This window comes from Gigantopelta aegis, chromosome 4 (assembly GCF_016097555.1).
Source record: "Gigantopelta aegis isolate Gae_Host chromosome 4, Gae_host_genome, whole genome shotgun sequence".
Classification (NCBI taxonomy): domain Eukaryota; kingdom Metazoa; phylum Mollusca; class Gastropoda; order Neomphalida; family Peltospiridae; genus Gigantopelta; species Gigantopelta aegis.
The window spans coordinates 100,420,965-100,433,259 of record NC_054702.1 but is presented as its reverse complement, the minus strand read 5'-3'; the positions used below and the strand labels follow the sequence as shown (position 1 = coordinate 100,433,259).

The 12,295-nt window shown below is 38.7% G+C and overlaps 1 protein-coding gene across 3 annotated transcripts in view; it reads left to right on the top strand.

Annotated features, from left to right (window-relative positions):
• The window catches only part of LOC121371581 (leukocyte tyrosine kinase receptor-like), a 194,176-nt gene that overhangs the window by 130,358 nt on the left and 51,523 nt on the right, over nucleotides 1-12,295 (top strand). For all 3 annotated transcript variants that reach the window (XM_041497584.1, XM_041497583.1, XM_041497585.1), the window contains one exon: nucleotides 11,405-11,567. In XM_041497584.1, the coding sequence (XP_041353518.1) occupies nucleotides 11,405-11,567 (163 nt within the window). The remainder of the gene's footprint in view (nucleotides 1-11,404; nucleotides 11,568-12,295) is intronic.

The window sequence follows — 12,295 nt, the reverse complement described above, 5'->3', positions numbered from 1 at the left end:
TAGTGAAATTGAGCCATGTAACACATTTGGATAAAGTTAAAACAAAGTGAAGCAATGTGACATCGACATGGGGAAATACCCTCTAAATAGTTTACGCTTTGTCTTCATTACTTGTCCGGGGGGCGGGACGTAGCCCAGTGGTAAGGCATTCGCTTGATGCACGGTCGGTCTGGGATCGATCCCCGTCGGTGCACCACAACTGGTATATCAAAGGCCATGGTATGTATTATCCTGTCTGTGGGATGGTGCATATAAAACATCCCTTGCTGCTAATCGAAAAGAGTAGTCCATGAAGTAGCGACAGCAGGTTTCCTCTCTATATCTGTGTGGTCTGTTAAATTATATCTGTTAAATAAAACATTTCCTTCTTCCTTCTTCTTCATTGCTTCTCTGAGGTACATGTATGTGCATTTATAGAATTATGGAAAAAGCATTTTGCCATATTACAAACATCGGGATGATGAACAAAATATCAGGTATACGGTAATAAGTATAATCTAAACAATAAAATCTAAGTAATGTCTGATTTCAATTATCAAAAATGGCTCTAATAGTGGAAAATATGCCATAGTGTTTAAAAACTCGGGAATGTCCCTTTAAAGGGAGACTAAACTCCAACAAGAGCCTTATGTGTTGGAAAGATGTATACCCGGACCACCAACACATACTGACACTTTAAAGGGAGGGTCAACTCAAACAAGAGCCTTATGTGTTGGAAAGATGCATACCCGGACCACCAACACATACTGACACTTTAAAGGGAGGGTCAACTCAAACAAGAGCCTTATGTGTTGGAAAGATGCATACCCGGACCACCAACACATACTGACACTTTAAAGGGAGGGTCAACTCAAACAAGAGCCTTATGTGTTGGAAAGATGCATACCCGGACCACCAACACATACTGACACTTTAAAGGGAGGGTCAACTCAAACAAGAGCCTTATGTGTTGGAAAGATGTATACCCGGACCACCAACACATACTGACACTTTAAAGGTAGAGTAAACTCCAACAAGAGCCTTATGTGTTGGAAAGATGCATACCCGGACCACCAACACATACTGACACTTTAAAGGGAGGGTCAACTCAAACAAGAGCCTTATGTGTTGGAAAGATGTATACCCGGACCACCAACACATACTGACACTTTAAAGGGAGGGTCAACTCAAACAAGAGCCTTATGTGTTGGAAAGATGCATACCCGGACCACCAACACATACTGACACTTTAAAGGGAGGGTCAACTCAAACAAGAGCCTTATGTGTTGGAAAGATGCATACCCGGACCACCAACACATACTGACACTTTAAAGGGAGGGTCAACTCAAACAAGAGCCTTATGTGTTGGAAAGATGCATACCCGGACCACCAACACATACTGACACTTTAAAGGGAGGGTCAACTCAAACAAGAGCCTTATGTGTTGGAAAGATGTATACCTGGACCACCAACACATACTGACACTTTAAAGGTAGAGTAAACTCCAACAAGAGCCTTATGTGTTGGAAAGATGCATACCCGGACCACCAACACATACTGACACTTTAAAGGGAGGGTCAACTCAAACAAGAGCCTTATGTGTTGGAAAGATGTATACCCGGACCACCAACACATACTGACACTTTAAAGGTAGAGTAAACTCCAACAGGAGCCTTATGTGTTGGAAAGATGCATACCCGGACCACCAACACATACTGACACTTTAAAGGGAGGGTCAACTCAAACAAGAGCCTTATGTGTTGGAAAGATGTATACCCGGACCACCAACACATACTGACACTTTAAAGGGAGGGTCAACTCAAACAAGAGCCTTATGTGTTGGAAAGATGCATACCCGGACCACCAACACATACTGACACTTTAAAGGGAGGGTCAACTCAAACAAGAGCCTTATGTGTTGGAAAGATGCATACCCGGACCACCAACACATACTGACACTTTAAAGGGAGGGTCAACTCAAACAAGAGCCTTATGTGTTGGAAAGATGCATACCCGGACCACCAACACATACTGACACTTTAAAGGGAGGGTCAACTCAAACAAGAGCCTTATGTGTTGGAAAGATGTATACCCGGACCACCAACACATACTGACACTTTAAAGGTAGAGTAAACTCCAACAAGAGCCTTATGTGTTGGAAAGATGCATACCCGGACCACCAACACATACTGACACTTTAAAGGGAGGGTCAACTCAAACAAGAGCCTTATGTGTTGGAAAGATGTATACCTGGACCACCAACACATACTGACACTTTAAAGGTAGAGTCAACTCAAACAAGAGCCTTATGTGTTGGAAAGATGTATACCCGGACCACCAACACATACTGACACTTTAAAGGTAGAGTCAACTCAAACAAGAGCCTTATGTGTTGGAAAGATGCATACCCGGACCACCAACACATACTGACACTTTAAAGGGAGGGTCAACTCAAACAAGAGCCTTATGTGTTGAAAAGATGTATACCCGGACCACCAACACATACTGACACTTTAAAGGTAGAGTAAACTCAAACAAGAGCCTTATGTGTTGGAAAGATGCATACCCGGACCACCAACACATACTGACACTTTAAAGGGAGGGTCAACTCAAACAAGAGCCTTATGTGTTGGAAAGATGTATACCCGGACCATCAACACATACTGACACTTTAAAGGTAGAGTCAACTCCAACAAGAGCCTTATGTGTTGGAAAGATGCATACCCGGACCACCAACACATACTGACACTTTAAAGGGAGGGTCAACTCAAACAAGAGCCTTATGTGTTGGAAAGATGCATACCCGGACCACCAACACATACTGACACTTTAAAGGGAGGGTCAACTCAAACAAGAGCCTTATGTGTTGGAAAGATGCATACCCGGACCACCAACACATACTCAAACAAGAGCCTTATGTGTTGGAAAGATGCATACCCGGACCACCAACACATACTGACACTTTAAAGGGAGGGTCAACTCAAACAAGAGCCTTATGTGTTGGAAAGATGCATACCCGGACCACCAACACATACTGACACTTTAAAGGGAGGGTCAACTCAAACAAGAGCCTTATGTGTTGGAAAATGCATGCATACCCTTTAAAGGGAGGGTCAACTCAAACAAGAGCCTTATGTGTTGGAAAGATGCATACCCGGACCACCAACACATACTGACACTTTAAAGGGAGGGTCAACTCAAACAAGAGCTTTATGTGTTGGAAAGATGCATACCCGGACCACCAACAAATATTGACACTTTAACGTAATTTTAGAGTTAATAAAAAAAACATGATTATTCCTGCTAACTGGGGGCAGCCATTTTCTTTTCTTTTTGAGACGTCCGGTACTCTAGCTTGGGGTGAAGTGACATCAGCTCCTGACCAACTCCTGTATGCACAGCGTAAACAAAAGCAGTAATTTACAACAAGGCGCTTCTCTTTGATCAACCTGATTTGTAAAACAACATAAATGATGTGATAATATAATAAACTTTTTAACTAAATATATTTCAAGTTGCATTAACAGAACGAAATTGGGTTATAGTATTTTTCTCTGTTAAATAATCCAAAGGAAAAATGTACACTATTAGGCATGTTGGTATGCTATGTTAGATCAAAAACGACAACCCACGATACCCAAGTGATAATTTTCTTTTCTTTGGGACTACGTAATTGGTCAGTTCTTTGATTTTAGATGGGAAAGTCTACTTAATCAATAGTTTTACAGAACTATTTACAGTAATAAACCATGTTCATTACCATTTTAGGGATGATAGGTAATAATATTACACCACATCAATTAATTGGCTTGTCTGGTTACCAATCAGGAATCACAGGTAGAGGCAAGTAACGGAATAGACCAGTTAACTAAGAAAACACTCCGTGTATCATTTAAGTACTTATAGTAGGTTAATGCATGGACAAAACATGGTATAATTATTTCAACTTGTTGTGTTGCCATTTTAACAATGGTGGTTTATTTTGTATTGAAAAATAATATATATACAGTCAAACTTCGATAACTCGATCTTGAAGGGGACGAGGAAATAGTTCGAGTTTCAGGGAGTTCGAGTTTTCGAAATTAATATATAAGAGTTCAAATTTGAAACTGCATTGCAGCTGGTTGCAGCATTGCAGCTGGTTTATTTCGCTTAATATTGCAAGAAGCGTGCACTTCGCTGCCTACCTCTGAACTCTTAAAAACTATGCATCCCCAGTTGAAAGGCAAATTAATATATCAGTCACCTCACCCCACGCCACCCCATCTCATCCCACCCCACACCACACCAGCTGTTGGCATGTTCGACGCCTGTCATACATTCATTTTGCATATATTGTAAAAGTAAATAAATAAAACAAAAAGGACCACCCAGATGAATTTGAAATATATGCTTGGGCATATAGGCTACACGTATTTATTGACAGAAAAAAGAACGAAAAAAGAAGGCATTTACATACATATATAAATAACAAAAAGTAACGTTGACGTATTTTACAGATGTCAAAACATGGCTGAATGTAACTAACAAATAAAACACTGAATGCCGAATAACACTATAAGTACATTTGTTTTACACAAAATTATTTACGCTTCACAACTCTACTTTCTTTCTCAAATCTGGCCACCCACCCTCCATTTCTGGGCCCTACACAAGATTGCTTGGATGATAAGAAAGCAGAACTTTTTAAAACCGATATGGCAAACCCCACATTATCGGGTCCTTCCCCAGATTGCTCGATTTGTGATGTATTCATTTTTAACATAACTAAATGACTGGTAATTGATAAACATTAACTGATACATAAACAGAAAAGCTAAAGCTTGACACGATTCACGCCTTTGAGAGCAAAAACAAACAGCCCTATAACAATTATTACAAATGCTCTTTGAAGTTAACCAGACTGTGTCTGTAATTAAGTATGACGTAGTGAAGCTCTCCACCGCGGACGATCACTGACTACCAAACATAGGATCATTTCATTCCACTAAGTCGGCGATCTATTATTCTGTAATTATCACCCTAATCCTTGACAGCCAAGACCACCAAGACAGGCGCACTTCGCTTGTTTGACATGATTGACAATACATTTGTCTTTAAAATACTATCGACAACGACAGTTTGATCAATCCACACGCATCGAGTTTTAGAGGTGCATACTCTATTAAATCTTTATGGCGGGACCAAAGAATTAGGTCGAGAGATTGAGTTTATTGAGTTTTTGAATTTTCGAAGGTCGTTATTACTAGTTTGTATAGCAACTTCAGATTGAGAGATCGGAGTTTTCGAGAGATTGAAGGTGGAGAGATCGAAGTTTGACTGTATATTTAGCGGAACAGGATTAGACACATATTATAACATCCCCATTTTCTTAGATAGATTTAACCTTGCAAACATATTAAAATATAAACATGTCAAATGTCTCTTGGAATCTGAAAATAAAGAAATGATATTTAAAGTCTGTTGATATCTGAAAATGCACACAGAGGTAATTTAATAATTTCTCTTGGATGCTAAAAAATAAGAAAAGTTTATGTTTTCACAGTTCACTGATGTTATGTATTTAACTTAATAAGTCTGTTTATTCCTTGAATCTTGCAGGCATCCTTATTTGCCTACCATAACGGGATGTAGCATACTTGCTGTTCTTATTTGGTACGGGTGGTTTCAAAGTCTCAACATTTCCTTGAATACTTGATTCAGTATTTGGTGCATTGTCAGTTGAGTCAGTGTTGTCACATGTTTTAAATGTTACTCGTTTAGGCGGTGTTGTTTGTTGAGTTTCAGTGTTGTATCTAGGGTTGTCTTCTGATGGACCATCTATCGTATCACGAAGTTGAGATCGGTTTCTTCTCAGGATGGATCCAGTGTCAGCTGTTATGAGATAAGATCTTGGTGTGTTCTCTTGTCTGATGACTTTACCAGGTATCCAGGATTTGTTTGTATGGTTGAGAACTCTTATTCTCTGTCCACTCTGAAGTGTTGGCAGTTCAGCTGGCAGTGAGTGTGCATCGTGGTAATGTTTCATGGTAGTCTGTTTTTCTTGTAGATGTTTACGCTGGGTTTGCATTTCTAGATTCACTTCATGCCTTGAAGGCAGTGTTGTTAATATAGGTCTGCCAAACATCATTTCTGCAGATGAGGGAAGGTTTGACAATACTGGTGTTGCTCTCAGATGTAGTAGTGCAATGTCTATGTCTTGGTTAGTGCTCAAACATTTCTGCAGTATGTGTTTCACTGTTCCAGCCATTCGTTCTACAAAGCCATTAGATCTGGGATAATGTGGCGAAGAGGTTATATGGTTGATACCCCACCGACGACAAAGATCCTGAAATGGTTTGCCTGTGTACTGTGTTTCATTGTCGCTGATGATCATATCTGGTTTACCCATAAGTGAACGCAATGCACTGATCTCTCTTGAAACGGATATACTTGTGACAGGTGCTTTGGATACTTTGTGAAGTAGTCTGCTACCAGCAAGTAGTGTTTCACACCGATTTGGAACAAGTCTGTTGGTAGTTTCTTCCACAGAGATCCCGGCACTTCATGTGGTTGGAGTGGCTCATGCCTTTGCTGAGGGTGTAGTTCTTGGCACACAGAACATTTCCGGATCATTTTCTCAATGTCTTGGTTGATCTGCGGCCAAAATACAGATTCTCTTGCCAGTTTGTGTGTTTTCTCAATGCCTTGATGAGATACATGGAGCTGATCAAGGATATCATTACGTAGTGTCTCTGGTATCAACACTTGTTTACCTTTGAAGATAATACCATCTTCCACAGCAAGCTCATCTCTGTAAGACCAAAATGATCTGACTGTTGGAGATGTTGCCTTGATGTCGTCTGACCATCCTGTTATGATAGTTTCTTTCAATGTGTTGAGAACAGGATCCTTGGTCGTTTCTGTTTTCAACTGGTTACGTTTGGTTGTTCCAAAGTTGATTAGATCAATTGCTATGTTTACTGTGTCTTCACTGGTAATTTCATTGACTGTGGTATGCAGTTCTACAGATTCATTGTTTTCAGGATTGGGCAGTCTTGAAAGAGTATCAGCTAGTACCATCTCCTTGCCTGGTTTGTAGAAAAGATCGAAGTCATATTCAGTGAGTTTCAAGAACATGCGTTGTAATCTTGGTGGCGCCCTATTGATAGGTTTCTGATTCAACATTACAAGTGGCTTGTGGTTGGTGAATACAGAGAATCTGCGTCCGTACAGATATGTATCGAGTAGGCAGCTTGAGTAGGTGTCAGCAATTTGGAATGCGAATGCAATAGGCACCTAGACCCTTCATTGATGCGTCTACTTCCAAGATGAGAGGTTTATCCATGTCATAGTAGGCCAGACAGGATTCATTATTGACCAGCGATTTCAGTCGTTCGAAGCAGGTTTGGTGATTTATGTCCTATATGAACAGTGACTCGTTCTTCAGTAGATCTCTTAGCGGCTGTGATTCTGAGCTGAAATTTGGTATGTATGCACTTAGGTATGTCATAAGACCCAAGAATCTCTGTAGATCTTCTTTGTTTTCAGGTGTGGGCATCATGCGGATGTCTTTTATTTTGAGTGGATCAGGTACAATGCCTTTTTCTGTGTAAAGATTTCCTAAGAATGGAATTGACTGTTTCTTGATAATGCATTTACTCGAGTTGAACACTAGACCTCTCTCCTTTGCGCGTATCATCAGTCTTATCAAGTTTTGGTCATGCTCTTCCTCTGTTTTCCCAATGACACACACATCGTCAGTGATTCCAACAACACCTGGTAGACCTTCCAGAATTTCTGTCATCTGCTGCTGGAAGATATCTTGACTTACAGTTAATCCAAATGGGAGTCTCATCCAACAATATCTTCCAAATGGTGTGCGGAATGTTGTTAACAGCTGGCTGTCTTCATCAAGATGTACCAACCAATATCCAGCTTTTGCATCAAGTTTGGAGAAGAACTTTGCTTGTGCAAAGGTTGGGTTTTAATTTTTCAAGTGTTGGAACTTTGGTTGGACAACGTTTGAGAGCTTGATTGAGTCGATATGGGTCGATACAGATTCTCAAGGAGCCATCTGCTTTCTTGACATATATCAGGGATGAACACCAATCTGTGTGTTCAGTCACTGGTCGAATAACTCCACAATCTTCCATTTTCTCAAATTCTTCTTTGATTTTTTCCTTCAGATGAATACGCATTTTCTTGGCGGATCGCAGTACGATTCAGCATCTGTTTTGAGAATAAGCTTGGCTTTTGTAGTGAAATTTCCAATAGAATCAAACTGTGTTAGAAAATGTTTCTTTACATCATCCACAGAATAATAGGGATGTCACATTAACTTCATCACAGTTGATGGTGACTAGTTTCAATGCTTCGCATGTTGGATGACTAACTATGGCAGAACCTGGTACATCAACAACATAGAATAGTGCATCTATGAAGTCGGATTGTTGAAATTTTATTCGCAAGATTATACTTCCCACACAATGGATGGTTTGGCCATTGTATGCTGATAGTGTAATGTTCTTCACTGGTTTCAATACCTCATTGAACGGTTTTTCACAAAACATTTGAAGGTATGTTCGAATTGGAAGTGTATTTCCTGATGCTCCAGTGTCAATTTTTAGTTTCAAATTGTGAGTACCTTTAATGTTAAGAACTTGGACTTTTAATTCAGTGTATGCACTGTCTCGCACAATTTTGTCAATAGAATCCATGCACTGATCGGAAACTGTTATGCCATGATAACTGAATGTAGCTTCCTCTTGGTCGTTTGTCTCGATTTCGCACCACAATATCTACACTCATCAAAGTGGTTTATGGTTTAACCCACAGTTTGGACATCGTTTGTGATTTCTAACCTTTACTGTATGGATGTCAGATTCTACAGTTGTTGAACCTGTTAACCCTTTTATTTGAATGTGGCTTGCACTGATAGCCTCGTATTGTCTGGCTTCCTCAAGTGCAAGATGAAGCTCATACCCTTTTGGTTTCACAAGAAGGTCATGCTGAAATGATTCAAATGGTGTACTTACAATTAACAGTTCCAATATTCTTTCCTAGAGTTCATGTTCTTCAAATTCACACTTCAAAGCCAGTGTTTTGCATCGTGTGACAAAATCATCAACATTTTCACTTTGTTTTTGTCTAAACTGCATGAGTTCCAAACGATAAACTCGAAAATTAACTTGGAGTTTGAGTTGCTTTTCGAAGTACTCCCATAATTTGGTTAGTTTTTCTTTGTTGGCTTCAGATAATCCCGATGCGTTCAATCAACGTAGTCCCTCATTTCCAATGCCTCGTTTGATTTTTAGGGAGATTTTTTCGGGATCTGTGATTTCTTCATCGGCACAATAGAGTTGTATAGTTTGTTTAAATAGACTGAAAGTTTCAGCAATGTCAGGTTGTGTCCAGTCCATAACTGGAATTCACGCCATGTTTAATGTTTACCAAGTTCAGCGCACATGCGATGAAATTAATTTGGTACAAAATGTTCGATTCAAGTTCTGTTCAGAGCATTTGTGCTTCTTCTGTAGTACCTACAGTTAGTATAGTTCACTTTTGCCTGTTGCTGCCACCATGTTATGTTATTGTTAACATAAAACATAGACTACAGAATGCGTCAAACATCGGTAGATATCTTTACTGCTAAAGATGGTGTCCAAACACTGTCAAGGACGATACGGTTATATATAAAGTCAGGATTCAAAAATATAAATGATTTAGCGGAACAGGATTAGATACATAACATAGATAACAAGTTCTAAGACTCATTCCCGATGTTACGCGTTAAGTGTTATGTAACCACCAGCTCACCAGAGGGTGTATTCACTAGAATGAAACAAAATGGCTGCGCCTGTTATATTTAAAATAGCAATTATATGCATTATATATCGTTCAACATGCATATCAGTCCAAAAGCCTTGCTGAAGCATTCCTTTAACCTAATTTTAGTGCTAAGAATGCTTTGTGGAAGGGAGCCCAGAAGAGCAAAGGGTCATAGGAATCATTCCACTCGTTGAAACCACCAGATTGGTTTTTCTTTTCATTTTGCACCTCAACAAGTGACCCATGACTTGTACATCAAAGGCCATGGTAGGTGCTGTCCTGTCTGTGGGAAATCACTTATAAATGACCCTTGTTTTTATTCAGTAGGAGTAACCTATGTAAAAGCAGCAGGTTTCTTTCTTCATACTCTACCAACTGTTAGATTAACTGTAAATCAGACATTATATAATCATAGTTTTAAAATGTGCAAACTAAAAGTTTATTTTGTTTAACGATATAACTAGAGCATGGCTTTTGGATGTCAAACAATAGTCTTAGAGGGAAAGGATTTTTTATGAGCACAATCCCACAGACATGATAGCACATACCATAGCCTTTGATATATCACTCGTGGTGCACTGGCTGGAATGCGAAATGGTCCAATGGGCCCATTCACAATGTGTTAATCATTAAAAAAAAAACTTCTTTTTTTAATTAATGTACATAGAGGATATTTCATGTTTTTTGTCAAATATGATTTATATCTCATCAAGTGAAGTTTGCAATCATATCTCACGAGTCGGGCATGTGCGACAAGTGTGATATGATTGCAAACTTCACGAGATGAGATCTAAATTATATTTGACAAAAAACATAAAATGTTCTATTTATTATGTAACATTTTGCAATTAACTTTATTTTTAAAATGCCAGCAGCAAAATAGTTCTGGCTTTCTTACAGTGAAGATCACACTTTCTACAATGATGATAACACATTTTAGAGTGAAATAGTAAAATGTTCACTCTAAAATGTGTTATTGTCACTGAGTATTTTAAGATACATGTATTTCACTAAATGTTATATAATAATATCTACTAACAAGATGGCATGTTGCAAAAGTGATGACATAAATAGAGATGATTATACGAGCTTGTGAGTCGTACTGATTTTATGAAACGAGTGTCACGATTCTTGTATTGCCCAGGTGAGAGTGAGGGTAATACATGAATTGTGACATGAGTTTTAAAAATCAGTATGATTCACACATGAGTGTAATAATTTTTTTATTATCCATTTTATCCATAATATTATTTTTATGAATAACAAGCTAGGACCATGTCAAAATGTTTCAAACGTAACTGGGAGATGATGAAACAATGTAATTTTCCAAAATGGTGTTATTTTGGTAAGCAATTAGGCCTACACAAAACTAAGACTGGGGAAGCCGCATTATGTTATGATGTTGTTTCCCAAAATATGTCATTTGTTGTGCACGTGAAATCATTATGACACATGTGTCTTACTGGTTATGTTTCCCTATATATCTTGAACTATAAATAAAATGTGTTGAGTGCATTGTTAAATAAAACATTTCCATCCTTCTTTCTGTATATCTTGGACTATGTGAGTGATAAAATAGGATGTCAGCTGTTAATTTGTGTTTGTGTACTTTCAGAAACTGGCTTCACTACGTGTGGTGCCAAGGGGAGACTGGGTCCCACACCAGCACAGTGTGAAGCTGCATACACTGGAACGAATTCTGAGAATGTGTCTGTGGAAGAGAAAGGAAGATACTCTGGCGCTCAGATATGGATTGTCCCAGAGTCTACAACATACAGGTTAGGGTTTACAATTTTTTTGTATTATACACTATATCAAAGCAAGCTGTTCAGAATAGGGACGTTAATGGTTAGTTGTTAGTGGTTAGTGAGAGAGAAGTTGGAGTAGTATTTAAGTATACTGTTTAGAACAGGGATGTTAATGGTTAGTTGTTAGTGGTTAGTGAGAGAGAAGTTGGAGTAGTATTAAAGCATACTGTTCAGAATAGGGATGTTAATGGTTAGTTGTTAGTGGTTAGTGAGAGAGAAGTTGGAGTAGTATTAAAGCATACTGTTCAGAACAGGGATGTTAATGGTTAGTTGTCAGTGGTTAGTGAGAGAGAAGTTGGAGTTGTATCAAAGCAAGCTGTTCAGAACAGGGATATTAATAGGTAATTGTTATTGGTTAGTGAGAGAGAAGTTGGTGCAATAGATTTCCACATTTATTAATATTCAGAAAGGATGGAAGCTGGTACTGGGATACAATTCCAATGGATCCATTTGACTAAGACACAAGTGGTATGTCAAAAGCCATGTTATGTGCCGTCGTGTCTGTAAGGAAGATAGTCATTGGGAACCTGAAAAAATGATTACCATATTCTCATAATTAAATTTCCGTTAAATTTGTTATAATTTAATGTCATCCCATTGGTCCAGCCATTGCAACATGAGTTTGTTCATTTCTTGATGAATGTAAAAAATTACATTGTCAGGGAACAAATGAGTTTGTTCATTTCTTGATGAACGTA